The sequence below is a fragment of the Odontesthes bonariensis genome, chromosome 7 (assembly GCF_027942865.1).
Source record: "Odontesthes bonariensis isolate fOdoBon6 chromosome 7, fOdoBon6.hap1, whole genome shotgun sequence".
NCBI classification, from domain to species: Eukaryota; Metazoa; Chordata; class Actinopteri; order Atheriniformes; family Atherinopsidae; genus Odontesthes; species Odontesthes bonariensis.
In genome coordinates, this window is record NC_134512.1 from 1032501 (window position 1) to 1059438 (window position 26938).

Genomic DNA, 26938 nt, shown 5'->3' on the forward strand with positions numbered 1-26938 from the left:
CACCAATCTACAAGTTCCTTTACTGGTGGCAGGAAAGTTCGCTCCTGGCAGAGCATTAGCATGGAACATAAACAGGTAGCATCAACAGGGAAATGTGCTATCATCGGCTGCATGTCCTCTGTAACACTACATAGGACTAAAATTGAAGTGATCAAACAGCACTGACCTTTAAAACTTGCCATAGAGCACAAATGAGTTGATAAGAGAACCACAGGCCTTTGTGTTCCACTGTTTAAAGGCAGCAAAATGCAAGCTAATATGCTAAACTACTAACACTTATCAGTACCTGCTAAATGTTAGCAATATAATGTGCCCCTGCTAATATGGTAATGGCTGCGTGTAGTTAGGGCAAAGAATAACCTGGTTACAGGCTATTGGTCTGACTTATTGTGTCACCTTACATAATGCATTTCTGGCTTTTTAATCTTCAGAAAGCTGTTGAAAACAGTTTCTCCAGATCTCCAGGAGAGACTCCTCACTCTGACTGGTGTGATAGAGGAGCAGCTCAACAATCAGCCCGGTCCCTGTGGTATGCTCCTTTCATTTTACAGTTGATGGGATATATGATCAGTCATGTAAACTGGTAAGGAGCCACTGTATTTGTCATACGCTGATAAAGTTTGTTTGCTTTTTGACTGTGGTCCACTGAGCTGATCATCACTATCTGACACTTTGTCTGGTGAACATTTGCTTTGTATCCACTTAAAGTTTTTTATTCCATCACTTTTTAACAACAGATCACCTTCATTCATGTACAGAAAAGATAATTCCACCCTCTTCCAGTTCTGAGGTTTTATGCATCAGGACAACAAAAACAGCTGGTCATTATCACATCCTAAAATTCATTAAATCCATCCTCAAATGAACAGCAACACATGACATATCACACTGTGCCATCAAAAACTGAAGCAGTGTGTGAGAAACTAAGTGAACCCCTGATCCAGCAGCTGGTACCAGCAGTGAGTGAGAAACTAAGTGAACCCCTGATCCAGCAGCTGGTAGCAGCAGTGAGTGAGAAACTAAGTGAACCCCTGATCCAGCAGCTGGTACCAGCAGTGAGTGAGAAACTAAGTGAACCCCTGATCCAGCAGCTGGTATCAGCAGTGAGTGAGAAACTAAGTGAACCCCTGATCCAGCAGCTGGTAGAAGCAGTGTGTGAGAAACTAAGTGAACCCCTGATCCAGCAGCTGGTAGCAGCAGTGAGTGAGAAACTAAGTGAACCCCTGATCCAACAATTTGGTCGCAGCAGTGAGTGAGAAACTAAGTGAACCCCTGATCCAGCAGCTTGTAGAAACAGTGTGTGAGAAACTAAGTGAACCCCTGATCCAGCAGCTGGTAGCAGCAGTGTGTGAGAAACTAAGTGAACCCCTGATCCAGCAGCTGGTAGCAGCAGTGTGTGAGAAACTAAGTGAACCCCTGATCCAGCAGCTGGTATCAGCAGTGAGTGAGAAACTAAGTGAACCCCTGATCCAGCAGCTGGTAGAAGCAGTGAGTGAGAAACTAAGTGAACCCCTGATCCAGCAGCTGGTAGCAGCAGTGAGTGAGAAACTAAGTGAACCCCTGATCCAGCAGCTGGTAGCAGCAGTGAGAAACTAAGTGAACCCCTGATCCAGCAGCTGGTAGAAGCAGTGTGTGAGAAACTAAGTGAACCCCTAATCCAGCAGCTGGTAGCAGCAGTGTATGAGAAACAAAGTGAACCCCTGATCCAGCAGCTGGTAGCAGCCGTGTGTGAGAAACTAAGTGAACCCCTGATCCAGCAGCTGGTAGCAGCAGTGAATGAGAAACTAAGTGAACCCCTGATCCAGCAGCTGGTAGCAGCAGTGTGTGAGAAACTAAGTGAACCCCTGATCCAGCAGCTGGTAGAAGCAGTGAGTGAGAAACTAAGTGAACCCCTGATCCAGCAGCTGGTAGCAGCAGTGAGAAACTAAGTGAACCCCTGATCCAGCAGCTGGTAGAAGCAGTGAGTGAGAAACTAAGTGAACCCCTGATCCAGCAGCTGGTAGCAGCAGTGAGAAACTAAGTGAACCTCTGATCCAGCAGCTGGTAGAAGCAGTGAGTGAGAAACTAAGTGAACCCCTGATCCAGCAGCTGGTAGCAGCAGTGAGAAGCTAAGTGAACCCCTGATCCAGCAGCTGGTAGCAGCAGTGTGTGAGAAACTAAGTGAACCCCTGATCCAGCAGCTGGTAGAAGCAGTGAGTGAGAAGCTAAGTGAACCCCTGATCCAGCAGCTGGTAGCAGCAGTGAGTGAGAAACTAAGTGAACCCCTGATCCAGCAGCTGGTAGCAGCAGTGAGTGAGAAACTAAGTGAACCCCTGATCCTGCAGCTGGTAGCAGCAGTGTGTGAGAAACTAAGTGAACCCCTGATCCAGAAGCTGGTAGCAACAGTGAGTGAAAAACTAAGTGAACCCCTGATCCAGCAGCTGGTAGCAGCAGTGAGTGAGAAACTAAGTGAACCCCTGATCCAGCAGCTGGTAGCAGCAGTGAGCTGAAGTAATGGTTTCCTGTGGGACGTTATCAGTCTCTCTCATGGTTGAGGAGGAATCTCGGCCCACTCTTCAGCTCATTGAGGTTTGCAGCACTGGTTTCTGCACAGCAGGTGGCACGGTGGTGTGGTGGTTAGCAGTGTCACATCACAGCAAGAAGGTTCCTGGTTCAAATCTCAGCTGGATTGTCTCTGTGTGGAGTTTGCATGTTTCACGTCATATTAGTTTAATGTTTATTTAATAGGGACAGTGCACAACATACAATTGAGCCAGATTATAGCCACAAGGCTAATTTTCATCTGTAGTCCCTGGACAGGAATTGATGTTAAATTAAAAAAAAAGATTAAAATTAATAATAATACAAAAATATAACAACAAAATACAATATTGGGTGAGACTATATGCAGAATAGGCCTACAATATTTTGCATGACAAGTAGGCAAACACAATTTTAAAATAAACTAACGAAACAAAAACATGATATATGATAAAGTAAACACAAGTACACAAAATCAGTGACTAAAAATGTCCACAGTGCTGTCCTGCTTTTAGCCATTTCTTAAGACCTGATTTAAAATTACTAAGTGTGGTGCTTTCCCTGATACCAACAGGGATGCTATTCCACAGCCCTGATGTCTTTACTGAGAAGGCACTTTGTCCAAAAGTGGATTTTCTGAACCCACTTATGCAGTCCCCTCTAGATGATGCTCTTGTAGCTATTGTATTAGTTGTGGGTCTGCGCAGACTCACAAATTGCTTAAGGGGAGGGGGAGCAAGATCATTTATAATTTAAAAAATAGACAGCAGTTTGAAAAAGAAATAAAATAGTCTAGACTAAATAAACCATACTTCTGTATGATAGTACAGTGATGGTAAGTGTTGGATTTTTTGTCCAGGATTTTCAGTGCCTGTTTTTAAGATTTGTAGATCAGTGACATGGCAGTTGTATTTGCTTTAGACCAGGTGGTTAAGCAATATGAGATATGCGTTAAAATCATAGCATGAAAATAAAGTTTAGCTTCCTCTGTTGTCATCTGATTCCTAATTACCTTAAAATTTAGGAGATTCCTTTTCACTCGACCATTTACCTTTTTAATATGTTTTTTAAAAGTTAAATGAGAGTCAACAATGACCCCTAAATATTTAAAATAATCTACTACATTGAGCCTTTCACCTTTAACAAATATGTCTGGCTCTTGACTCCTGTTTTTACATGAAGAGAAGTACATACAAACAGTTTTTGATGTATTCAGTGTCAGACAAGAGTAATCTAGCCAGTCAGCTATTTTACTCAGTGCTCCATTCAGTTTGTCTGCTGCTTGCTGTTTAGATTTTGCATGTGCATATAACACTGTGTCATCAGCATACATTTGAATGTTAACATCAGGACACACTAAGGGGAGATCATTTATATATATATATACTGAACAATAGAGGGCCCAGGATAGAGCCCTGGGGCACCCCTAACGAACAGGTATTTTCAGTGGAGAGTACATCATTTATTCTGGTGCAATTCTTCCTTCTTGATAGGTATGATGTAAACCATTTAATCGTGTCAGCAGAGATGTTATGTGATGACAGTTTAGAAACTAAAACATTATGGTTTACAGTGTCAAAGGCTTTTTTCAAATCCAGGAAAATTGCTGCAACTACCCCACCCTTATCTAGCTTAGATTTCAATTCTTCCACAAAGTAGCAGAGAGCAGTATCTGTGGAGTGATTTGCCCTGAACCCAAATTGCATTGCATGCAGTGGAACGTGGTACAGACTAAGATGGTTGGTGAGTTGTTGTGTAACAACCCTCTCAACCACCTTGGAGATGATAGGGAGTATACTTATTGGCCTGTAGTTTGCCACGTCAGTAGTCTCCCCGGTTTTAAAAATAGGTATAATCACAGCTTTTTTCCATACATCAGGAAACAGACACTGATTGATGGACATATTTACCAGGTGTGTAATGGGTTTGCAGAGTGCATGTGCATTATTCTTAAACATGGAGGAGTCAAAACCATATATGTCTTGAGTCTTAGACCCTTTAAGATTAATTACAATTTTATTTATCTCTTCTTCATTTATTTCTTGGAGATTAAAAACTCGGTGTTCGTAGTTAGGTGGGGAGATAAGTACATTCCGATGACCAAAAGTTGTTGCTAATTGTTCAACAGACTCCTTAAAAAAGGTGTTAAAAGCCAGTGCAATTTCACTGTCATCTCTTGAGATATTGTCATTTATGTTTAACTCTACTAGGTGGTTTCCTTTTGTTTCTTTCCTTGACATTGTATTTAGGTGTTTCCATATTTTTTGGCCATTACCTCTTGCCTGCTTAATAAGGCCAATAAAATAGTTTGCTTTAGATTTACGAAGCATGCTTATAACTTTATTCCTCAGACCTTTAAATCTCCTGTAATCACTGTCAAATTTACTTTTTAGGGCAGTTTTAAGTGCATGATCCCTTTTCCCCACAAGCTGCACGTGCAGCTTTGCAAACCTAAGCTGTGCTGCCATGTTCTGTTTAGAGAGAAGAGGCTTTCTACAAACAAGCCATAATTGTTAAGTCTGTTTCTAACTGTGCTGTCATGACCTTTAACTTTTGACATGCTTACTGAGGCCTGCAAAGTCTGAGATGTAGCTCTTGGGTTTCTGACCTTGGGGTGACCTTTAACCTTTAACATGCTGACTGAGGCCTGCAGAGTCTGAGATGTAGCTTTTGGGTTTCTGACCTTGGCGTGACCTTTAACCTTTAACATGCTAACTGAGGCCTGCAGAGTCTGAGATGTGGCTCTTGGGTTTTTAACCTTGGGGTGACCTTTAACCTTTAACATGCTGACTGAGGCCTGTAGAGTCTGAGACGTAGCTCTTGGGTTTTTAACCTTGGGGTGACCTTTAACCTTTAACATGATAACTGAGGCCTGTAGAGTCTGAGATGTAGCTCTTGGGTTTCTGACCTTGGGGTGACCTTTAACCTTTAACATGCTGACTGAGGCCTGTAGAGTCTGAGATGTAGCTCTTGGGTTTTTAACCTTGGTGTGACCTTTAACCTTTAACATGCTAACTGAGACCTGCAGAGTCTGAGATGTAGCTCTTGGGTTTTTAACCTTGGGGTGACCTTTAACCTTTAACATGCTAACTGAGGCCTGTAGAGTCTGAGATGTAGCTCTTGGGTTTCTGACCTTGGGGTGACCTTTAACCTTTAACCTTTAACATGCTGACTGAGGCCTGCAGAGTCTGAGATGTAGCTCTTGGGTTTCTGACCTTGGCGTGACCTTTAACCTTTAACATGCTAACTGAGGCCTGTAGAGTCTGAGATGTAGCTCTTGGGTTTCTGACCTTGGGGTGACCTTTAACCTTTAACATGCTAACTGAGGCCTGCAGAGTCTGAGATGTAGCTCTTGGGTTTCTGACCTTGGGGTGACCTTTAACCTCTAACCTTTAACATGCTGACTGAGGCCTGCAGAGTCTGAGATGTAGCTCTTGGGTTTCTGAAATTGGTGTGACCTTTAACCTTTAACATGCTAACTGAGGCCTGCAGAGTCTGAGATGTAGCTCTTGGGTTTTTAACCTTGGGGTGACCTTTAACCTTTAACATGCTGACTGAGGCCTGTAGAGTCTGAGATGTAGCTCTTGGGTTTTTAACCTTGGTGTGACCTTTAACCTTTAACATGCTAACTGAGGCCTGCAGAGTCTGAGATGTAGCTCTTGGGTTTTTAACCTTGGGGTGACCTTTAACCTTTAACATGCTAACTGAGGCCTGTAGAGTCTGAGATGTAGATCTTGGGTTTCTGACCTTGGGGTGACCTTTAACCTTTAACCTTTAACATGCTGACTGAGGCCTGCAGAGTCTGAGATGTAGCTCTTGGGTTTCTGACCTTGGGGTTACCTTTAACCTTTAACATGCTAACTGAGGCCTGCAGAGTCTGAGATGTAGCTCTTGGGTTTCTGACCTTGGGGTGACCTTTAACCTTTAACATGCTAACTGAGGCCTGTAGAGTCTGAGATGTAGCTCTTGGGTTTTTGACCTTGGGGTGACCTTTAACCTTTAACCTTTAACATGCTAACTGAGGCCTGCAGAGTCTGAGATGTAGCTCCTGGGTTTCTGACCTTGGCGTGACCTTTAACCTTTAACATGCTAACTGAGGCCTGTAGAGTCTGAGATGTAGCTCTTGGGTTTCTGACCTTGGAGTGACCTTTAACCGTTATCCTTTAACATGCTGACTGAGGCCTGCAGAGTCTGAGATGTAGCTCTTGGGTTTCTGACCTTGGGGTGACCTTTAACCTTTAACATGCTAACTGAGGCCTGCAGAGTCTGAGATGTAGCTCTTGGGTTTCTGACCTTGGGGTGACCTTTAACCTTTAACATGCTAACTGAGGCCTGTAGAGTCTGAGATGTAGCTCTTGGGTTTTTGACCTTGGGGTGACCTTTAACCTTTAACCTTTAACATGCTGACTGAGGCCTGTAGAGTCTGAGACGTAGCTCTTGGGTTTGTAACCTTGGGGTGACCTTTAACCTTTAACATGCTAACTGAGGCCTGTAGAGTCTGAGATGTAGCTCTTGGGTTTCTGACCTTGGGGTGACCTTTAACCTTTAACATGCTAACTGAGGCCTGTAGAGTCTGAGACGTAGCTCTTGGGTTTCTGACCTTGGGGTGACCTTTAACCTTTAACATGCTAACTGAGGCCTGTAGAGTCTGAGACGTAGCTCTTGGGTTTTTAACCTTGGGGTGACCTTTAACCTTTAACATGCTAACTGAGGCCTGTAGAGTCTGAGATGTAGCTCTTGGGTTTCTGACCTTGGGTTGACCTTTAACCTTTAACATGCTAACTGAGGCCTGCAGAGTCTGAGATGTAGCTCTTGTGTTTCTGACCTTGGCGTGACCTTTAACCTTTAACATGCTAACTGAGGCCTGCAGAGTCTGAGATGTAGCTCTTGGGTTTTTAACCTTGGTGTGACCTTTAACCTTTAACATGCTGACTGAGGCCTGTAGAGTCTGAGACGTAGCTCTTGGGTTTTTAACCTTGGTGTGACCTTTAACCTTTAACATGCTAACTGAGGCCTGTAGAGTCTGAGATGTAGCTCTTGGGTTTCTGACCTTGGGGTGACCTTTAACTGTTATCCTTTAACATGCTGACTGAGGCCTGCAGAGTCTGAGATGTAGCTCTTGGGTTTCTGACCTTGGGGTGACCTTTAACCTTTAACATGCTGACTGAGGCCTGCAGAGTCTGAGATGTAGCTCTTGGGTTTCTGACCTTGGCGTGACCTTTAACCTTTAACATGCTAACTGAGGCCTTTAGAGTCTGAGATGTAGCTCTTGGGTTTTTGACCTTGGGGTGACCTTTAACCTTTAACCTTTAACATGCTGACTGAGGCCTGTAGAGTCTGAGATTTAGCTCTTGGGTTTCTGACCTTGGCGTGACCTTTAACCTTTAACATGCTAACTGAGGCCTGCAGAGTCTGAGATGTAGCTCTTGGGTTTCTGACCTTGGGTTGACCTTTAACCTTTAACATGCTAACTGAGGCCTGCAGAGTCTGAGATGTAGCTCTTGGGTTTCTGACCTTGGGGTGACCTTTAACCTTTAACATGCTAACTGAGGCCTGTAGAGTCTGAGATGTAGCTCTTGGGTTTCTGACCTTGGGGTGACGTTTAACCTTTAACCTTTAACATGCTGACTGAGGGCTGCAGAGTCTGAGATGTAGCTCTTGGGTTTCTGACCTTGGGGTGACCTTTAACCTTTAACATGCTAACTGAGGCCTGTAGAGTCTGAGATGTAGCTCTTGGGTTTCTGACCTTGGGGTGACCTTTAACCTTTAACCTTTAACATGCTAACTGAGGCCTGCAGAGTCTGAGATGTAGCTCTTGGGTTTGTAACCTTGGGGTGACCTTTAACCTTTAACATGCTAACTGAGGCCTGTAGAGTCTGAGATGTAGCTCTTGGGTTTCTGACCTTGGGGTGACCTTTAACCTTTAACATGCTAACTGAGACCTGTAGAGTCTGAGACGTAGCTCTTGGGTTTCTGACCTTGGGGTGACCTTTAACCTTTAACATGCTGACTAAGGCCTGTAGAGTCTGAGACGTAGCTCTTGGGTTTTTAACCTTGGGGTGACCTTTAACCTTTAACATGCTAACTGAGGCCTGTAGAGTCTGAGATGTAGCTCTTGGGTTTCTGACCTTGGGGTGACCTTTAACCTTTAACATGCTGACTGAGGCCTGTAGAGTCTGAGACGTAGCTCTTGGGTTTTTAACCTTGGTTTGACCTTTAACCTTTAACATGCTAACTGAGGCTTGTAGAGTCTGAGATGTAGCTCTTGGGTTTCTGACCTTGGGGTGACCTTTAACCGTTATCCTTTAACATGCTGACTGAGGCCTGCAGAGTCTGAGATGTAGCTCTTGGGTTTCTGACCTTGGGGTGACCTTTAACCTTTAACATGCTAACTGAGGCCTGTAGAGTCTGAGATGTAGCTCTTGGGTTTTTGACCTTGGGGTGACCTTTAACCTTTAACCTTTAACATGCTGACTGAGGCCTGTAGAGTCTGAGATGTAGCTCTTTGGTTTCTGACCTTGGCATGACCTTTAACCTTTAACATGCTAACTGAGGCCTGCAGAGTCTGAGATGTAGCTCTTGGGTTTCTGACCTTTTTTTTTCTTTTTTTTTTTTTCATATTTTATTTAACCAGGTGAACCCCATTGAGATCGAAATCTCATTTTCAAGGGGGACCTGGGCAGTAATCTGCAGGACATATCAACCTGGTTACAAAAATTAAAATTAATACATACATATACACAGAGATAAAACAGTATAAAACAATTTAAAAACAATGACACTGTTTAAAAGAATCTCGTTGCCTGTTTTTTAGAATCGCTCGAAATAAATCGAGTGAAATCCATTCAGTCATCTTGATTTCAGACTGTAGCTGATTCCAGACAGTGGGAGCCATCACACTGAAAGCTTGCTTCCCTTTTTCAGTTCGGAAGCGTGGAACATGCAAACGAAAGATGTTATTGGAACGTAAAGAATGGGAATTAACAGATCTAGTTAAAAGAGAGTGTAAGTATGCTGGTGCCAAGCCAAGCAGAGATTTATAAATCAGGATCAACAAATGATTGTTTCTCCGTACACTTAGAGGAGGCCATTCAGCTTTAGCATACAAATCACAATGATGTGTGAGACGTCTACAACCGGTTACAAATCTTAAAGCACAATGATAAACAGTATTTAATGATTGAAGACATTTGGTCGAAGCATTCATATATAAAACATCGCCGTAGTCCAGGAGCGGCAGAAATGTTGCAGCTACCAATTTACTTCTAGCTTTAAGAAAAAAACAGGACCCATTTCGGTAATAAAACCCAATCTTCATCTTCAGTGTACGACACAAATTTGCTATATGACTTTTAAAAGAAAGCTCTTTATCTAAAATAAAGCCAAGATATTTATAATTACTGACAAACTCAATTTGTGTTCCTGCTGTAGTGGTGAGCAATGGGGGAACATCTGTTATTTTTTTAGAATGTGAAAAAAACATTGCTTTTGTTTTTTCCACATTCAGGACCAACTTCAGCGTTTGTAAGCGGGTTTGAACTACATTAAATGCTGAATTGCCTGTGCCAGTGATGTAGCATAGCAGTAAATTACCAAGTCGTCGGCATAAAAATGATAAAAAGCATTTGACAGATTTTCACACAAGTTATTTATATAAATAGAGAATAAAAGTGGCCCAAGAACTGAGCCCTGTGGGACACCATTTAAAATCGTACAAATAGAAGAATTGAAGCCGCCCAGTTGAACTTTCTGGGTTCTATTTGACAGGTAATCAGCAACCCACATGATAGCTTGATGTGAGAGCCCGATTTTGTGTAAAATATCAATTAAAAGCGTGTGATTTACTGTGTCAAATGCCTTTGATAAATCAATAAATAGAGCGACGCAATGCTTTTTGTTATCAAGAGCCTGAATTAAGTCATTTATAACCTTTAAAGTGGCAGTAACAGTACTATGTTTTTTCCGAAATCCAGATTGTGCAGTTTGTAAAACACAATTGCAATCTAAAAAAGTCTTTAATTGATCTGCAACTAATTTCTCAAGAATTTTAGCAAGGATACACAGTTTAGAAATTGGTCTGTAATTGTTTGCCTGTGATGATTCTCCACCTTTAAATAGAGGCACAACAAATGCTGATTTCCAGACATTAGGGATTTTATTTGAGTTTAGACTTAAATTATAAATATGAGACAATGGCTCCGCTATAAATTCAGCAGCTAATTTTAGAAAAAAAGGATCCAGATTGTCTGGCCCTGCTGATTTCTTTATGTCTAAATTTTTCAATTCTCTGAGAACCTCGGCTGCACAAATAGGGGAAAAATCGAAAGTGGTGACATTACAATGATTTTTCAAAAACTGTTCATCAGTATTTATATTCACACCAGATGAATTTAAATCATCGAATAGAGAACCAACAGAGATAAAATGATCATTAAAATAATTTAAAATTGCTAATTTATCAGACACCATTTTACTTTTGTCCCAAACAAAATTTGGAAAATCACTCTGAGGCGCTTGTTCAGTAGCCAATTTCACTGTTTTCCAAAATTTCTTTGATCATTTAAATTTTTTGTCATTTCTGCAAGAAAATAGTTTGACTTTGCTTTCTTAATTAATGATGTACACCTATTCCGCAATTTCCTGAAACAGAGCCAGCTCTCCTCAGTATTGTATTTCCTTGCTGTGGCCCAAGCTGCATTTCTTTGTTTAAGGAGTGCCCCAATATCTGGGGAAAACCATGGATTATTTTGTCCCTTCACCCTGATTTTACGTATGGGAGCATGTTTATTTATTAGTCTTAAAAACTCTTCATAGAAATACTGCCAGGCAAGGTCAACATTGTCAAAAAGAGAGATTCTATTCCAGTTAAAAAATTGCAAGTCATGAACAAAAGCTTGATCATTTAAGCGTTTTAAATCTCTTATGGTTAAGATACGTGGTTTAGGTTTAGGTAACTTGAGATTTCTAACTGTGCCTACAGCGCAATGATCACTAAGGTCATTTGCAAAAACTCCTATTCCTATATATTTATGCGGAGCATTTGTCATAATTAAATCAAGAAGTGATGAATTTTGAGGGCATTTGTTGTTAAGTCGGGTGGGATAATTTATTAACTGGGTAATATTTAAAGAGTCACAGACAGTTTTTAGGCTATCTGAGGATGCTTTCAACCAGTCTAGATTTAAATCTCCTAACAACACAAATTCATTTTTGTTTAGGTCAATTAAATATTTGGACAAATTTGGCAGTGCATCACTGACAGCAGAAGGTGGTCGATAACACCCTATAACTGTGATATGCTGGTCCTTAGCAAATTCAATTTTCAAGGCTAGTAATTCGAATTGTTTAGGAATGGATACAGACGATATAAGTGTAACATGGAAGTTATTCCTTACATAAATGGCAACACCACCACCTTTCCCAACTCGATCACAATGAAAAATATTATAACCTTCCAAGGAAATATTTTTATTTGTAATGGAATTTTTTAGCCATGTTTCAGACAAGACTAAAACATCCGTATTAGTAGTCTCAATCCAGATTTTAACCAGGTCTATCTTAGGCAATAAACTGCGAGTGTTAATATGTATTATACCAAGACCTGTTCTGGTTTTGAATTCCTCTGGTGTGTTAATGTTGTTTGTAATTGGACCTGGGTTCGGTTGTACATTACCTGATATTAAAAGTAAAAGTAGAATAAGTCTTTTCCCTTTACCATTTGTATTTGATCCTAATCCAATTTTCCTTGCCTGAGCAAGATGTGAAAGAGATGATTCATTTAACACAAAACAGCTCCTTAGGACAGACAAGCACATTAAACGAACTAAATTTTCAATTGGTTTTTGGTTAAAATAGTGCCAGTAAATAATAAAATCTGAAAGGGTGCAAATTGTCTCGTTGAGGGTCACAGGTCTGGAGCAATTCCCAAAGGAGTAAGCCAAGTTGTTGCATGAGCCCTCTGAAGACCCCGGTACACTTTCAAAGGTGCAAACACCCAAGAACAATATCAGAGCGAGTCTCATTGTACTTATCTGACCATGAGTCATGTCCTCTTTTCACTTTTCTTGGAGTTCAGGAAAGTCGTGACAACGTAGCAAGCTAGGATGGTGTCCAGCAGGCAAAGATGATAGTTAGCATACAGAGCCAATGTCCAACAGGCAAAATGGCAGCTTGTAATGGAAAGTCAGCAGTGGCCTGTAGGCACAGACGGTGGCTAGAAGGCAGAAGTGGAGGCTCGCAAGCAGAGGTGGAGGTCAATAGGCAAAGATAATAGCTAGCAGGCGGCGACGATAGCTGTGCAGATGAAGCTGGGGTTTCCGCCGTGGATCAAGTCGTCGTTGTCGGGCAGGATGAACTGCTATCTTTACCGTTAGCCGACGAGCTAACGTCGCCGAGCAGGATAATCCGTCGGCGCGTTCTCCACAGAGCAGAGCGGAGAGCCGAGTGCACACATCTGCCAATGTCGCGCCGTGACCTTTAACCTTTAACATGCTAACTGAGGCCTGTAGAGTCTGAGATGTAGCTCTTGGGTTTTTGACCTTGGGGTGACCTTTAACCTTTAACATGCTGACTGAGGCCTGCAGAGTCTGAGATGTAGCTCTTGGGTTTCTGACCTTGGGGTGACCTTTAACATTTAACATGCTGACTGAAGCCTGCAGAGTCTGAGATGTAGCTCTTGGGTTTTTAACCTTGGGGTGACCTTTAACCTTTAACATGCTAACTGAGGCCTGCAGAGTCTGAGATGTAGCTCTTGGGTTTTTAACCTTTTGGTGACCTTTAACCTTTAACATGCTAACTGAGGCCTGCAGAGTCTGAGATGTAGCTCTTGGGTTTTTAACCTTGGGGTGACCTTTAACCTTTAACATGCTAACTGAGGCCTGCAGAGTCTGAGATGTAGCTCTTGGGTTTCTGACCTTGGGGTGACCTTGCTGGGACGTCCACTCCTGGGAAGATTGACAGCTGTCCTGAAAGTTTTCCATTTGTGAATAATCTTTCTCTCTGTAGAACGATGGACTCCAGATAGTTTGGAAATGGCCTTATAACCCTTCCCAGGTTGATGGGCAGCAACAGCTGCTTCTCTGAGATCATTGCTGATGTCTTTCCTCCTTGGCAACACATGGGACAATGTAATATGTCATGTGTTGTTGTTCATCTAAGGGTGGATTTAATTTAATTTAATTTAATTTAATTTAATTAACCTGGTGAGGACCAGATGATTTATTGTTTTTTCCTGAAAATCTTTATAACAGAGGGTGTACTATCTATTTTTTTATATTGAGTTTTGTTTGAATGTTGTTTCCATAGGAGGATTTTCAGATACTTATGCTGCTCTATGTGATTATAATGAGATGCCATTTAAAGAGGAGATTCAGTGGGTAAGTCCTAATTGTAATGACACATATTTGATTGAGTCAAACTACAGAAGAACTCATTTACCCATGAATTGGGTTAGTCATTCTATCCTGTTGAACACAAACAATTTTTAATATGTACAATCATAATAAATGATGGCTGTTTATGTAGGATGTTGAAAACATCTACCACATACACAAGTGGAAAAAGTTCAACCTGCAGGACTTCAGCCACTTAGACAGCAGGTGAGATATGGACATAGCTTCTGCATCTACTCTAAGCTTGCCTTTGTAACACATTCTTGTTTCTCTTCTCCTCAGAGACTTGGCTTTGGCAGTAGCAGCTTTGTCCTTCAACCAGTGGTTTACTCAATTCTGCTGCAAAGAACTCAGACTGGTACTCTCTTTTTCCCCTTTCCTCTTGAAAGTTTAACAAACAATTCTTATATTAGCGTGACAGCAAACAAGTTTTTATGAAGAAGGAATGGGAGTAGATGAGTCCCTATGAGAGAATTAGATCACACGCCCTCGGTGTGAACCTGAATCTCTTTGTTCTGTGTTGTAGAAGCTGGTTTGGCCACATTTTTAGTAGGTGCACATTGAATTTCTTCTTTGCGGCCTTATGTTTTCAGGCGACCTTTGAGACAGAGGCTTTAATGGCAGTTGGATCTGCAGGTCGGACCTTGGTTCTTTTTCTGCTGGACCTCTCAGCAGCTTTAGATGCAATAAGCCTCTACATCATACAATCTGGACTCTGAGAGACGAGGATCTCCAAAAGCACACTTCTGGATTGAATCGTAACTTACTGTATATTCTTTCAAAGTGTTAGAGCCAAGACAAATATGCATGTCCCATTTCCCTTTGACAGGGGTGTCCCCGAGTGCAGCACTGGGCCCCCTTCTCTTTGCCCAATGCAGTAGTCCCTCAGGTCCAGTGTATCGGTGTTACACTGTTACACAGCCAGGGTTCTTATGTCTGTATACTGAGGGCTGAATGACATCCCTAACTTGTCAGTCACCTTGGATAAAAGTGTATGCTAAATGACTAAATGTAAACATAACAGAAAAAATGTGGGGGGGCGACAAGTCAACAGAACTAGCAGACTGTATTCAAAGATTGACTATCAGACAGATGTGCCAGATGAGGCCCTGACAGGTATGATAGGAGTAAGTGTAATTTTGAAATTTTGAAACTTCATATGGTCAGCTGACATAAGGGATTTTACAAAGTTTTACTGTGAGGGTGAAATATTTTCCGTGTCCGTGTTTCTGGCTGATTGATCAATCAACATTCATTTTTAAACAACAGAGAACATCCAAAAACAGTTTTATTTACATCAGAAAGTGGAGTAGCTATTGGCAGTACGCAAACAGCATTTTCAGTATTATTTCCCTTCAGTTTTATTAAACACAACGACCAAATGTCGTTTTATAAGTGAGTGGACCAATGGAGATGACAAAATATTAACTTGCACATCTGCTTAGGGGTAGATTGTCCTCCAACAACTGAAGCTTGGTAAAGATTGGACTTTGTATGTGCTAGGAATAAGCACTTCTTGTTTCATGGCGAAACATATGTAGCATATGCTTACAAACTTTGAAGTGTAAAACCTTAATCCTGTGAGAACAGAACCACAAAGTGTAAAGCAGTTACACTTCCTGTTCTCTGTGGGTGTGGCTAAAGTAGAGCTGCTCAGAAAAGTTATTAAAAGAAGCTTTTAATAACTTTTAATGAGAGATGTTGACTCGCACAGTGACCAAGTTTCAAGGAGATATGATCAAATGTGTTGCAAGAATTTGTTCAAATGTAAGTCCTGAAAAAAGGCCCATCTTGCAGCTAAAACTAGACTTTAAATCAACATAGCTGACTTCTTGTTGGATTTAGACTGTGGCACCAGGAGGCTTTTTTGTATGTCTTCCCAGGTTACACGTGTGTCCCAAATTTGATATAGATCAGTGACCTCAGTGGGAGCGTCTGAATTTTTTAAGGTTTCCAGAGGGAAACTACACCCTCAGAATATTTTCATATTTTTGCGTTCACTGTGTGTCTGTCATCAAATATGCAGTGTCTGGTGACGACTGAATATTGTATGTGTCAGGTACAAGGACTTCCTGTTTCATGGTGAAGCATCAAAATTCACCATGAATATGATTGATGAAAATCTCAATTTCAATAAGGTCCCATCATGACAGGATTAACCCTTTTCTTACCAGCTTTTAAGTGTCAGGGGTAAATCATTGAGAAGCTGTAAGACTTTCCCTTCCTGTTGTCAGTGGGTGGCGCTGTGGCGTTGGCAGGGCAGAGGCATACAGCTCTGTTCAGGTCGAGGAAGAAATGTCAATTTGGTGCAGCTCGGATGAGATCTCAGCAATTTAGGACTTTTGTGGTCACGGCTTGATATCAACCTTTGCCCCACCGACACAGACACACAAAATAGTCCCAGTTTTGCACAGGAAGCGTTGTCGACTTGTTAATCTGTCTTCTGACCACATTTGAAGTAGGTCTGGAGAATAATGTCGAAGAGAGAAATGTGACTTCCTGTTGCCAGTTGATGGCACTATGGGGTGACAAAATATTGGCGTCTAAATGTGTTGAGGAGCAGATCATATGTGATGTTTGGTATACATTGGATGTACATATCCACTTCCTGTTTCACCATGAAACAGGAAAGTTTGAGCAGCTGCCACTCCCACTGACAAAAACTCTTTTGGCTTTTGATCAGTTTTAATCACACGCCTTAAAACTATATGGACCAATTTTCAGGCATCTATGGTTAAATCTCTGGGAAGTGTTTGTTAAAATGTAACGCATGTTAGACGCCAGAATGGCATCTTTGAATTAAAATGGCCGACAAGTTTGGGACATCACTCCAAGAGGATTTTTTTTCATGAAGTTCCAGGAGCTACAGTTCGAGGGGTACCTCAAAAGGTGGTGCTGTGGAGTCGTTGGGGGCGTTCACAGAATTTCACAGTTTTTGAGCATGTTCAGGCCCCCAAAAAGCAATTAATTTAGGAATGAAATATGCAAAATGATAAATACTACAGATTCATTTGGGCCTCTGCACTGCCTTCAGTGCTCAGGCTTAAATGAATATAGAACTAAACAGAGAATATACTGATGTATCCTTACGTTGTCCTGACTGAAGTTTTCCGTTTTTTTTTTTTAAATACATTCATTTCTTTGGAAAGTTGGAAGCACATTTCTCTTGGGTTTTATCTCCGTTTCTATGCCCTCAGTCAGTGGATATCCAGCAGCAGCTGACGTTCCTGCTGTCCAGATCTCCCAGTCTGCAGGAGCTCTCACTGGAAGCCTGTGGATTGAAAGCGTAAGTTTGTGTGACTGGCTGCATGCTTAAGCCTTCTGTAAAGCAGATAAACCAGGCAAACAAATGATTCCCACAGCAAATATCTAGAAAGGTGCTTTGGAATTAATGTTCAAGTCTCCATTTCTGTTTATAGTCCTGAATTTCATTTTGATTCAAACACAAACATTTTGTATAATACTTGTTAGGGGAGGAGCAGACTGGATCCAGAAGCGAACAAGAGACAGTTAGATGTCAGTAAATGGATTTTATTTACTGAGGGGAGAGTTGGGGTACCAGGAAGTGAGGAAAGGATCCAGGGGAAGGAGGCTCCGTGTCCGGGGGTGGGATCCGTGGGGAGTTGCTCTCGTGTCCAGGGGATTCCGTGCAGGGGCTCGTGAGGAGAGGCTCCAAGGTGGGCTGCTGGCTGGTTCGTATTACACTGAGAAAGACAATCATCTGGCACCGGAGCACAGGGGAGAGCAGCTTTAACCGGGGCCAGATGGGTGATCAGCCACAGGTGAGGATGGAGAGAGAGCGCTCCGCCCAGCCTGAAAACAACAGAGAAAAAGCAGCCAGCACCCAGCACCAATAAAATATATAGATAAATAAATAAAACAATGATAATCCCCACGGTACTGTTACTGTTGGTGGAGAGATGTGAAGAAGACAGTGATGCCAACAGGAAGTAGAAGGGAAACTGGACTTTTTAACAGAACAGAAAACTCCAAAACTAAACCGAGAAAAACAAAACTAAGAAAGGATCTGACGGAGACTAAGAGAAATCAGGGAGCATAAATACTGTGGGGATCTGAGGAGTGAGACAGACCGAGTTCAGGTGAGAGTGAAACCCAGAACCAAACCGGGGAACTGAGGAAAACTACTGCTGAGAAGGTGGAACCAGGAACAAAACACAAGTTTGGTTGTCTTGCAGAAAAGCTACTGATGGGTTGTGGATCCAAATGGAAACATGTGCCTGACCAACCTGCACAATATGATACATTTTATTACAAATGGATTATTTTTACATGTAAATCTGAGCAGGCTGCCTCAATGTTTGATTGATAGGTACCGGTAGATATAAAGAAGTAAGAGTTTTCTTCTGCTGCAGGGACTTTGCAGTTAAAATGGCCGCTGCCCTGCGAGAGCACACGCCCCCCCCCCTGCACTCCATCAGCCTCTCAGGCAACCCACTGGAAGACAAAGGTGAGCAGGAAGGGCTCACAGCCGAGTGGCTGCTGGATGAAGACAAACCATGGGTTTGGATCAGAACACACACAGGATGTCACCTGTATTATGGGATGTATTTCCATTCACAGGTGTAACAGCTCTCAGTCAGGAGTTACAGCATCTGGATGAAGGACTCAAGCACCTTTCCCTGAGTCGTGTCTCAATGACTGCCAGAGGTATACACACTCACACACACTCACACACACTCACTTCAATGGGAGATAGATGGAAGCCAGAACGTCCTGGTCAGGTCAGACATCTGGAAGACGGGACATGATGGAGACAAAGGTTATACGTCTACAGCTTTCACCTCAGGATGAAGCAGGACAGAAAGGGCTGTGATTGGCTGGGATTCTGTAACCTACAAACATCTCGACAGCAAAAGATGAACTGCATTTATTTCACATGTTTGCACGTGGTCTGATTTATTCACAGGTCTTGGCTGTCTAAGTAAGGTATTGTCCTCCAGTCAGCTATTCTCAACATCTCTGAGCCACCTCGATCTGTCTGGAAACCCGGGGAGCCTGGTCACTGAAGAAGCCACGGTACTCTGCTGTGTGTGTGTGTGTGTGTGTGTGTGTGTCAGTATTTATCCTCTCAGAGAGAGAGATCCCTGTAAGCTGGTTGTGGCTGCTCTGCTGACCCTGACCACAGCAGATGGACCGCTCCAATCTGCTGCCCCTCTGCTGTACACTGCCTGCTGTTCAGCCCCTCCACCATCCAGATTCAGCAGGACTCCCGTCAGCCAGACCACTCTGGCAGCTCATGCTTCATCTGCTGTGGCAGAATCACAAATTTGTCTTTTTTTAGCGATGCCAGGCCATATTTCCATTCGTCCTGGAAATGCCTGAAAAACAAAACAAAACAAAATAATTGTTTTATTTTAAAAAAACAACTTTTTTCCAGTTCTAAACACTGAGAGCTGATTTTCTAAACAAATTCTAATGGATCTGGGTTCGTAGATATATTCGATCCTTTCACAATAGATGAATAAATATGAAATGGTAATCAAGATAAAATCAAACTTCTCATGTTTGACTTTGGAGACCAGATGCAGGGTGGCGTGGTACGCCAGCTTTTCTCCTTCTCTGCAGGGGAGGGTTGCTTTATGGTGACAGACAGCATGGGCAGCCGGAGGGTAGAGAGCAACGCTCTTATTGGTCTGTCTGGCAGAGACCACAAGGAGCTGATGTGCATCAGTCCCTCAAATAGATGGACAAAAAGTGTTGAAAATGGCACAAGGACCACTTTCCTCTGCCAAGAACAGAAGAAGAATGTGGATCTGAACTGCTGGTTACAGTGGGGGGGTAGTGTCAGAGAAATGGGACGCTAATATCACCACGTGGCTGATGATATCAATACCCACATCAGACAAACCAGAACCAACACCACGGACCATGGCATTTAGAAGCACTGTCAACTTAGCTATATTTCACTCCATTTTATTTTGAAAATCTGAAAATCTGAAAAACAATAGTCCTGGATGAAAGGAGGCCTCGGAGGGTCGCACTGCTGTTGCTTGGCATCGCTTTGGGATGGAGTGCTTTGTCTGTTGATGCTTTCCATCTCTTTTCCGGTCTTTTCTTTGGACTTGTCCTGCTGCACAGTGAATCTGGAACTGAAGCCCATGAGATTATGATTGCATTATGTGACAGTTGAGATTCTGAATATCTGCAGCAATCTCAACAGCACTGTCTGTTTTAAAGGTAGATTCCACATAATGGAACCTTATTCTGGGCCATGCTTAATATCTGGTTGTGTGTGACACCACATGTGCAGATATGTTATACAACAGTGTATTTGTACATTATGCTGCACGTGTGTGTGTGTCTTGCAGTTTCTCTTCAAGTTCTTGTCCAGTACAAATTCCCTGTCTCACTTGGACCTCAGTGATACCAGCTGCCCTCTGGACACGGTGAGTGGGAGACATTTTGAAACTCTGCTGCCTGAGGACTCTGTCAATATGACCTCCATCATGTCCAGTACAGAGACAGATTCCAGATGGAAACCAGTGTTGCATGATACCGGTTTAACACTTGTTCAAACAGATTCCTCTTTGTTCTGCAAACTCCTGAGAACTTTTATTGGGTTTTCTTTGATTGCTAAATGCCCTGGTGCCTTTTTCTCTGTCAGTGAGGACATTGAGTAAGCTGTTCTTAGATCAAGATCTTAGATTCCCTATAAGAATATTATGTGAAAATCATGCGAAGCCTTATGACACACATCCTTTGTGAAAGCATGCTGAGCAGCCTCTGTTTCTACTGGTTTCTGCTGTCAGTCACACTCATGTCAATCTGTTCCCGCAGCTATTTGTGTCCCTGTCTGCTGGATGTTGCTACAAACTGATTCACCTGAACTTGGCGAAGAATCCTTTCAGCCACAGGTCAGCTCCACAGCCCCACTTCACTCAAATCACTGCTCGCGTTTTGCAAAGGAAAATCTGTGAAAATAACATGCCCTCTACATGACTGAAATACTTTATTCCTGCATTGATATACTCTTGACTTGTGCACACACTGATAGACCACAATGTTAAATCCAGCTGCCTAATATTACAGGAAAATCATGAATCCTGCTCCGACACCACAGAAGGTTTGGTGATACATTCCCCGGACTCTAGAAATAAGGTTACAAGGTGTCTGTGGTGATGTAACCCTTAGATGCAGATACTGTGTGTCGTTGTTTATTCACTCACACTTTCTCTGAACACAACTACAGGGGATTTTACATTTGATACCAGTTCAAAAGTGATTTCAATTTGAACTAGAAATGCACTCAGAGAGTGCAGACCTCCGCCAAGGAAGCTTTGTTGCCACCTTGTAGCAGGTCGCAAGATTGCAGCACGAGAACAGACAAACATCCAGACCAACAGACTCGGGCGATCACATAACCTCCTGGGCGGAGGTAACTATGAGTTGAATGTGTAGTAATTCAAAGAGCCAATAGAGGGCAGCCATGGTATATTAAGTGTGAGGCAACAATCCATACTTAGCTCTGGAGTGCACAGTCAGCAGGAACAACACTGTCTTTCTGAACTGCTCCAAATGAGCACAATAAAGAGGAGGGGCCACTTTCGAATCTTGCTAGCTCTCTAGGATTACCTACCATAGCTTTAAGCCCCGTTCCCACTATGCAGTCCGGTACGGGTCGGAATGGTTCGCTTATTTCAGTGTTTCCACTCCCACCAAAGCGTACCGGTCCTATGGAACCCGTTACCATGGAACCCGTTACCATGGAACCCGTTGCCATGTCTGTAACCCTTCTGCTTGGGGTACCTGGCACACTGGACCGGTTCCAGGCTCTGCTCTCTGTTGTTGGTGAGGAGGCTGTGCAGCGGGAGCTTGATGGCGCTGTGCCATCGAGCATCGAGTGTGGTTTCGACCGGACCGCGAGCCAGTGTGGCATTAAGCTGAAGAAGCTTGGAGGTGGTTCCAAATTATGGATGCTATTTGTTATTTGCTGTTATTTGCTATTTACGCTTCGGCACGCACAGATGTTAACATTACTACTGATAGAAACCACTGTGCACCATAAGAATGCAGAAAAAGGGGAGTAAGGGATGCCTGAGATCATAATATCTTGTCCATATCAGCCAATGGTACGGATGTTCCAATAAAGGTGGGACCCTGTGTAAAATGTAAACAGAATGCAATGATTTGTAAATCTAATAAACTAATAATTTCTTCACAACAGAGCATAAGAACATAAAGTGAGGCATTATCATCCCATCTTGAATCCTATGACAGCAACACACCTCTGAAAGAGTGAGGAAAAGTCTGAAAGCTTAACACTGCAAACACTGCAGGGTTTTCAGGTGGTGAAGGGTCTGGACTGCAGCAGCTCAGTCCAGCAGCCGGACTCTTCCACTCTGATGCAGGATGTGGTTTCACTTTGTCCTGCTGACATATGTGCAGGTTTCCAGTTCCATAGGCTCTAAAGCCCCCCCCATCATACCATCAGAGATGCAGGCTGTGAACTCAGAGCTGAGAACAAGCTGGATGGTCCCTCTCCTCTTTAGTCTGAAGGATGCAGCATCAATGACTTCCAAACAGAATTTTGACGTGTCTGACCACAGAATAATAATAATAATAATTATTATTATTACAGAACAGTTTTCCACTTTGCCTCAGTCCGTTTTGAATGAGCTTTGGTGCAAAAGACAAATTTAATTTCAGTGAGGCTTCCTGGTAAAAATGAACCAACAAAAATAATGCAGCTCCAGTTATTCACTTTGTGTGTCTCTTTGATACCTTGGGTACTTAAAATGAGTTCAACATCTTCATAAATGCAGTCGGAAATGACTGATATTTGCTCACAAAAATGTAACTGAGCAGATTTTTTGTGTGAGTAAAATCTAGAGAAGAAAAGAAGAGGTGGAGAAAGAGCTTTACCATGAGTAACTGCTGAATGCTCGAACTGCTATTCAACAAGCTCGTACCGTGACAAAATCTGATCTCTCACAATATCTGATCATTTTTTACAATTAATTAATCATAATCCTTAAAAAATACATACATAAATGTGTATATATATATATATATATATATATATATATATATGTGTATATACATGTGCTTTGAATTTAGTATCAGAGTCCAGGACTTTATAATATGTTGCCTCCCTTGTTAGCTAGAAAACTTGCAAACAGCATCATAATGTGAAGGAAAAAGTTGGGACCAATAACAGGTGACTTCACACATGTTTCTGATATGGCTGCCACTCATTTGGTGGCAAATGACTGTAGAGTCCTGAGACTATTTGTATCTGTTGTTTGTGTGTGAATGTGTGTGCGTGTGCAGGAAGGTGCGGGGGGTGACCAGGAGCATTCAGGAGTTCTTCAGTCAGAGCTGTGAGCTCAGATACGTGGGACTGTCTGCAACCAAGTTCCCTCCTCAAGCTCTCAGGTGTGTTCACTCATACAAATAAAGTCATTCAATTTCCACTGTCGAGCGATGTGAAAAGGAGAAGTCCAACCTTCTTTCATTTTAAGATCACTGAGGTCTGCAGCATTGGTTTCTGCACAGCTCTCTGAAGGTCCCACAGCAACTGAGTCAGGCTGAGGTCTGGACTCTGACTGGACCATTGCAACACCTCGATTCTTTTCTTTTTCACACATTCTGCTGTAGATCTGCTGCTGTGTTTGGGATCTCTGTCCTGTTGATGAGTCAGTTTCAGCCCAGCTTTAGCTGTCAGACAGACGGCCTCACATCTGACTCTAGAACACTTTGGTATCCAGAGGACTCAATGGCTGCAAGGTGCCCAGGTCCTGTGGCTGCAGAACCAGCCCAGATCATCAGCCCTCCATCATCTCCATATTCTTTATCCAAATATGGTTTTCTCTTTGGATGGGCACCTCGTTACTCTGGTGCCATATTTTGACATCAGTGCAGGGTAGAGGAGCCTTGGCACACAGCCTGTTGCAGGAATGCCCACAGATTCAGCCTCCAACAGTGACCCGTTCAAACATTTCCTTTTTGCTTTGCCTTGTGCTTTTCGGGGTTGTGTTAAATGTTGCTCATCAGCAGGTAACCCCCATTTTCTTTCACTTAAAGGGACAGTTCGCCTTTTTTGACATGAAGCTGTCTGTTCAACAGAGTAATACATTTGCATCACAAAATGGTTCTCCAGGAAAAAGTCAGACCTCACAATCTCTTGGCCCTACTTTCTCTCCCTTCGTATCACTGCCTGCTGCCGCCTGCCGACAGCCGCGCCTGTTACGGTGTTTGCTGCTCGGAAGCAGGGGACTGCTCGCTCTGCACAGCAGGCAGTGATACGAAGTTTTCAGAGATTAAATTAATTGACACAATTTCTAAACAAATAGGCAGAAAAAAACAAACAGTCCAAATCAATATGAGAGTAAATAAAAGAATGATTAACAGAATCCCATTCAAGCATATCAAACACCATTTGGTTTAGGTAGTTAACCAAAGGTCTGTGATAAGTGAGGGTAATCCACAGGAATGACTCTGTTTTCCCAGGTACCCCCAAGGACATAGACTGATTGATGTAGGCCTTTCAGGGTCTTTTTGAAGCAGTTTAGCTTCGCAGTTTTCTTAGCTGGTTGGTGAAAACCAGAAAATCTGCCAGTCTGGTTCATGAGCCTGTTTATGGGGTGAAAGGCTCTGCAGCAGCTGTGCTACAACATGTGTAAACTTGTTGATATGTTTGCTTATGTCACTAGGTTATTACTACAGGGTCTGGCCACCAACACTCATCTCTTTGGTCTGGAGTTAGACCTCAGTAGCTGTGAGGTACATGACACACACTCATGACACTCAAGCAGAAAAATCATCTTTCACATTTGTGACAATATGCATCAGAAACTGGAGTAAACTATCTTTTCTTTTTGTGTGTGTGTACGTGCAGCTGCGTTCAGCAGGGGCTCAGGTGATACAGGAGCACATTTCTGAGGCCACAGCTATCAGAAGTTTGGACATCTCTGACAACAGTATGTGAAACCATACAAAATATCACATCATATCATATCATATCATATCATATCATATGCACAATAAACCATCTCGAAATCCATTAGCCCTTCATCCTTCAGAGTCTTGGGGGACTACAGGCTGTCCCACCTTCCTGGGGTAGAGAGGTGGTGCGCATGGTGGCCAGCTCCATCACAGGGCTGATGCTGAGACAGACAAGCAGAAACTACAGTTTCAGCCACTTCACCTCCTCATGTTCTGAGAGTAAAATCCAACAATGCTTCTCTCCAACAGCACAAGTTTCAGTCTCCTTGCAATGTCACATCTTCTAAATCAAAACCCATTGAAACATTTAGCTCAATGCTGTATCAGTCAACAGTGGCAGATATTCACTCAATCAATAGTTTGACATTTTGACAAGTGCTGATTGTTTCTATCTGAAAAATACACCAGAATATTGTTCCATTGCCTAAACACAAAACTGCAGTTAGCCAAGGAGACAAATAATGGATTGAAGCACATGTATTCATCAACACAGAGAAGGATAATGAGTTCCAGAGGGAGGTTTGGAACACAGTCATGTGACCGAGCTTTATCTGGACAGATTGCTCTGCCACCCCTTGATATAATGACTTCAGTCCTTCCTCCCTCCTGCTGCAGGTTTTGAGAACGACATGGTGACACTGGTTCTGTCTGTTGGTCGCTGTCCGTCTCTTCGTCACCTCGCTCTGGGAAGAAACTTTGCCATGAAGTCCAGGTCTGGTGAATATTATACAAAGATCCATTTACTCCACAGCCAGGAGATCTCCTGACGTTTGTTCACGGATTTACACCACCTGCCTAACTTTGTGTGTGTGTTCCCCTCATGCTGGTGGGAGCGGTGTGTTTGCCCATGCTTTCTGGGACTTTCAGCCTTTATTTCTCTGTGGTGGGGGGGTGTCCTGCAAGGGAAGTTCAATTCAATTCAATTCATTTTTATTTATATAGCGCCAAATACAACAAATGTCATCTCAAGGCACTTAGATTGTAAGTCCAATTCAAGCCAATTGGAATTCAATTAATTAATAATAATCATAATTCATAAAATAATCCAATTCGTTCATATAGAGCCAATTCAAAAACAATTTCCTAGCTAAGAAAACCAACAGATTGCACTGAAAACTTTTTGTTTTTCCGTCCAATCTCCCAGCCTGAGCGTGCCTGAGGCGACTGTGGAGAGAAACGACTCCCTTTTAACAGGAAGAAACCTCTGGCAGAACCAGACTCAGGAAGGGTGGCCATCCGCCTCCACCAGCTGGGGTTTGAGAAGACAGAAAAGGGGGGGGGGGGGCAGGGGGCCACCGCGACGGCGGCACTGTAACACCATTCAAAGGATATCTGTTGGAACAGGGAAACACGAGTTAATGACCATAATAATATCACATATACATAAAGAGAGTAAAGTGAGGAAAGGTGTGACAGATGAGGCCCCCCAGCAGTCTAGGCCTATAGCAGCTTAACTATGGGATGTTTCAGGATCACCTGAGCCATCCCTAACTATAAGCTTTATCAAAAAGGAAAGTTTTAAGCCTGGTCTTAAAAGTGGAAAGGGTGTCTGCTTCCCGGACATTTACTGGCAGCTTATTCCACAATAGAGGGGCCTGATAACTGAAGGCTCTGCCTCCCATTCTACTTTTAGAAACTCTGGGAACCTCAAGTAAACCTGCAGTTTGGGAACGAAGTGCTCTGTTAGGAAAATATCTTACAATGAGATCTTTAAGATATGATGGAGCTCGGTCATTAAGAGCTTTATATGTAAGGAGAAGAATCTTAAATTCTATTCTGAATTTAACAGGGAGCCAATGAAGAGAAGCTAAAACTGGAGAAATATGATCTCTGCTGTTAGTTCTCATCAAAACTCTGGCTGCAGCATTTTGGATCAACTGAAGGCTTTTCAGAGAATATGTGGGACAGCCCAATAATAAAGAATTACAGTAGTCCAATCTTGAAGTAACAAATGCATGAATTAGTTTTTCTGCATCACTCTGAGACAAGATGTTCCTGATTTTAACAATATTACGAAGATGAAAGAAGGCAGTCCTAGAAACCTGTTTTATATGCGAGTCAAA

The 26938-nt window shown here is 42.6% G+C and overlaps 1 protein-coding gene across 1 annotated transcript in view; it reads left to right on the forward strand.

Moving 5' to 3' along the window:
- carmil2 (capping protein regulator and myosin 1 linker 2) overlaps positions 1-26938 on the forward strand; it is a 130591-nt gene that overhangs the window by 14295 nt on the left and 89358 nt on the right. Inside the window, exons 6-19 of the mRNA XM_075469212.1 lie at positions 432-529; positions 13825-13895; positions 14044-14117; positions 14193-14268; positions 17108-17196; positions 18284-18378; positions 18492-18578; positions 18838-18947; positions 20240-20317; positions 20709-20785; positions 23202-23306; positions 24584-24653; positions 24769-24850; positions 25491-25587. Of these exons, the coding sequence (XP_075325327.1) occupies positions 432-529; positions 13825-13895; positions 14044-14117; positions 14193-14268; positions 17108-17196; positions 18284-18378; positions 18492-18578; positions 18838-18947; positions 20240-20317; positions 20709-20785; positions 23202-23306; positions 24584-24653; positions 24769-24850; positions 25491-25587 (1209 nt within the window). The remainder of the gene's footprint in view (positions 1-431; positions 530-13824; positions 13896-14043; positions 14118-14192; positions 14269-17107; positions 17197-18283; positions 18379-18491; positions 18579-18837; positions 18948-20239; positions 20318-20708; positions 20786-23201; positions 23307-24583; positions 24654-24768; positions 24851-25490; positions 25588-26938) is intronic.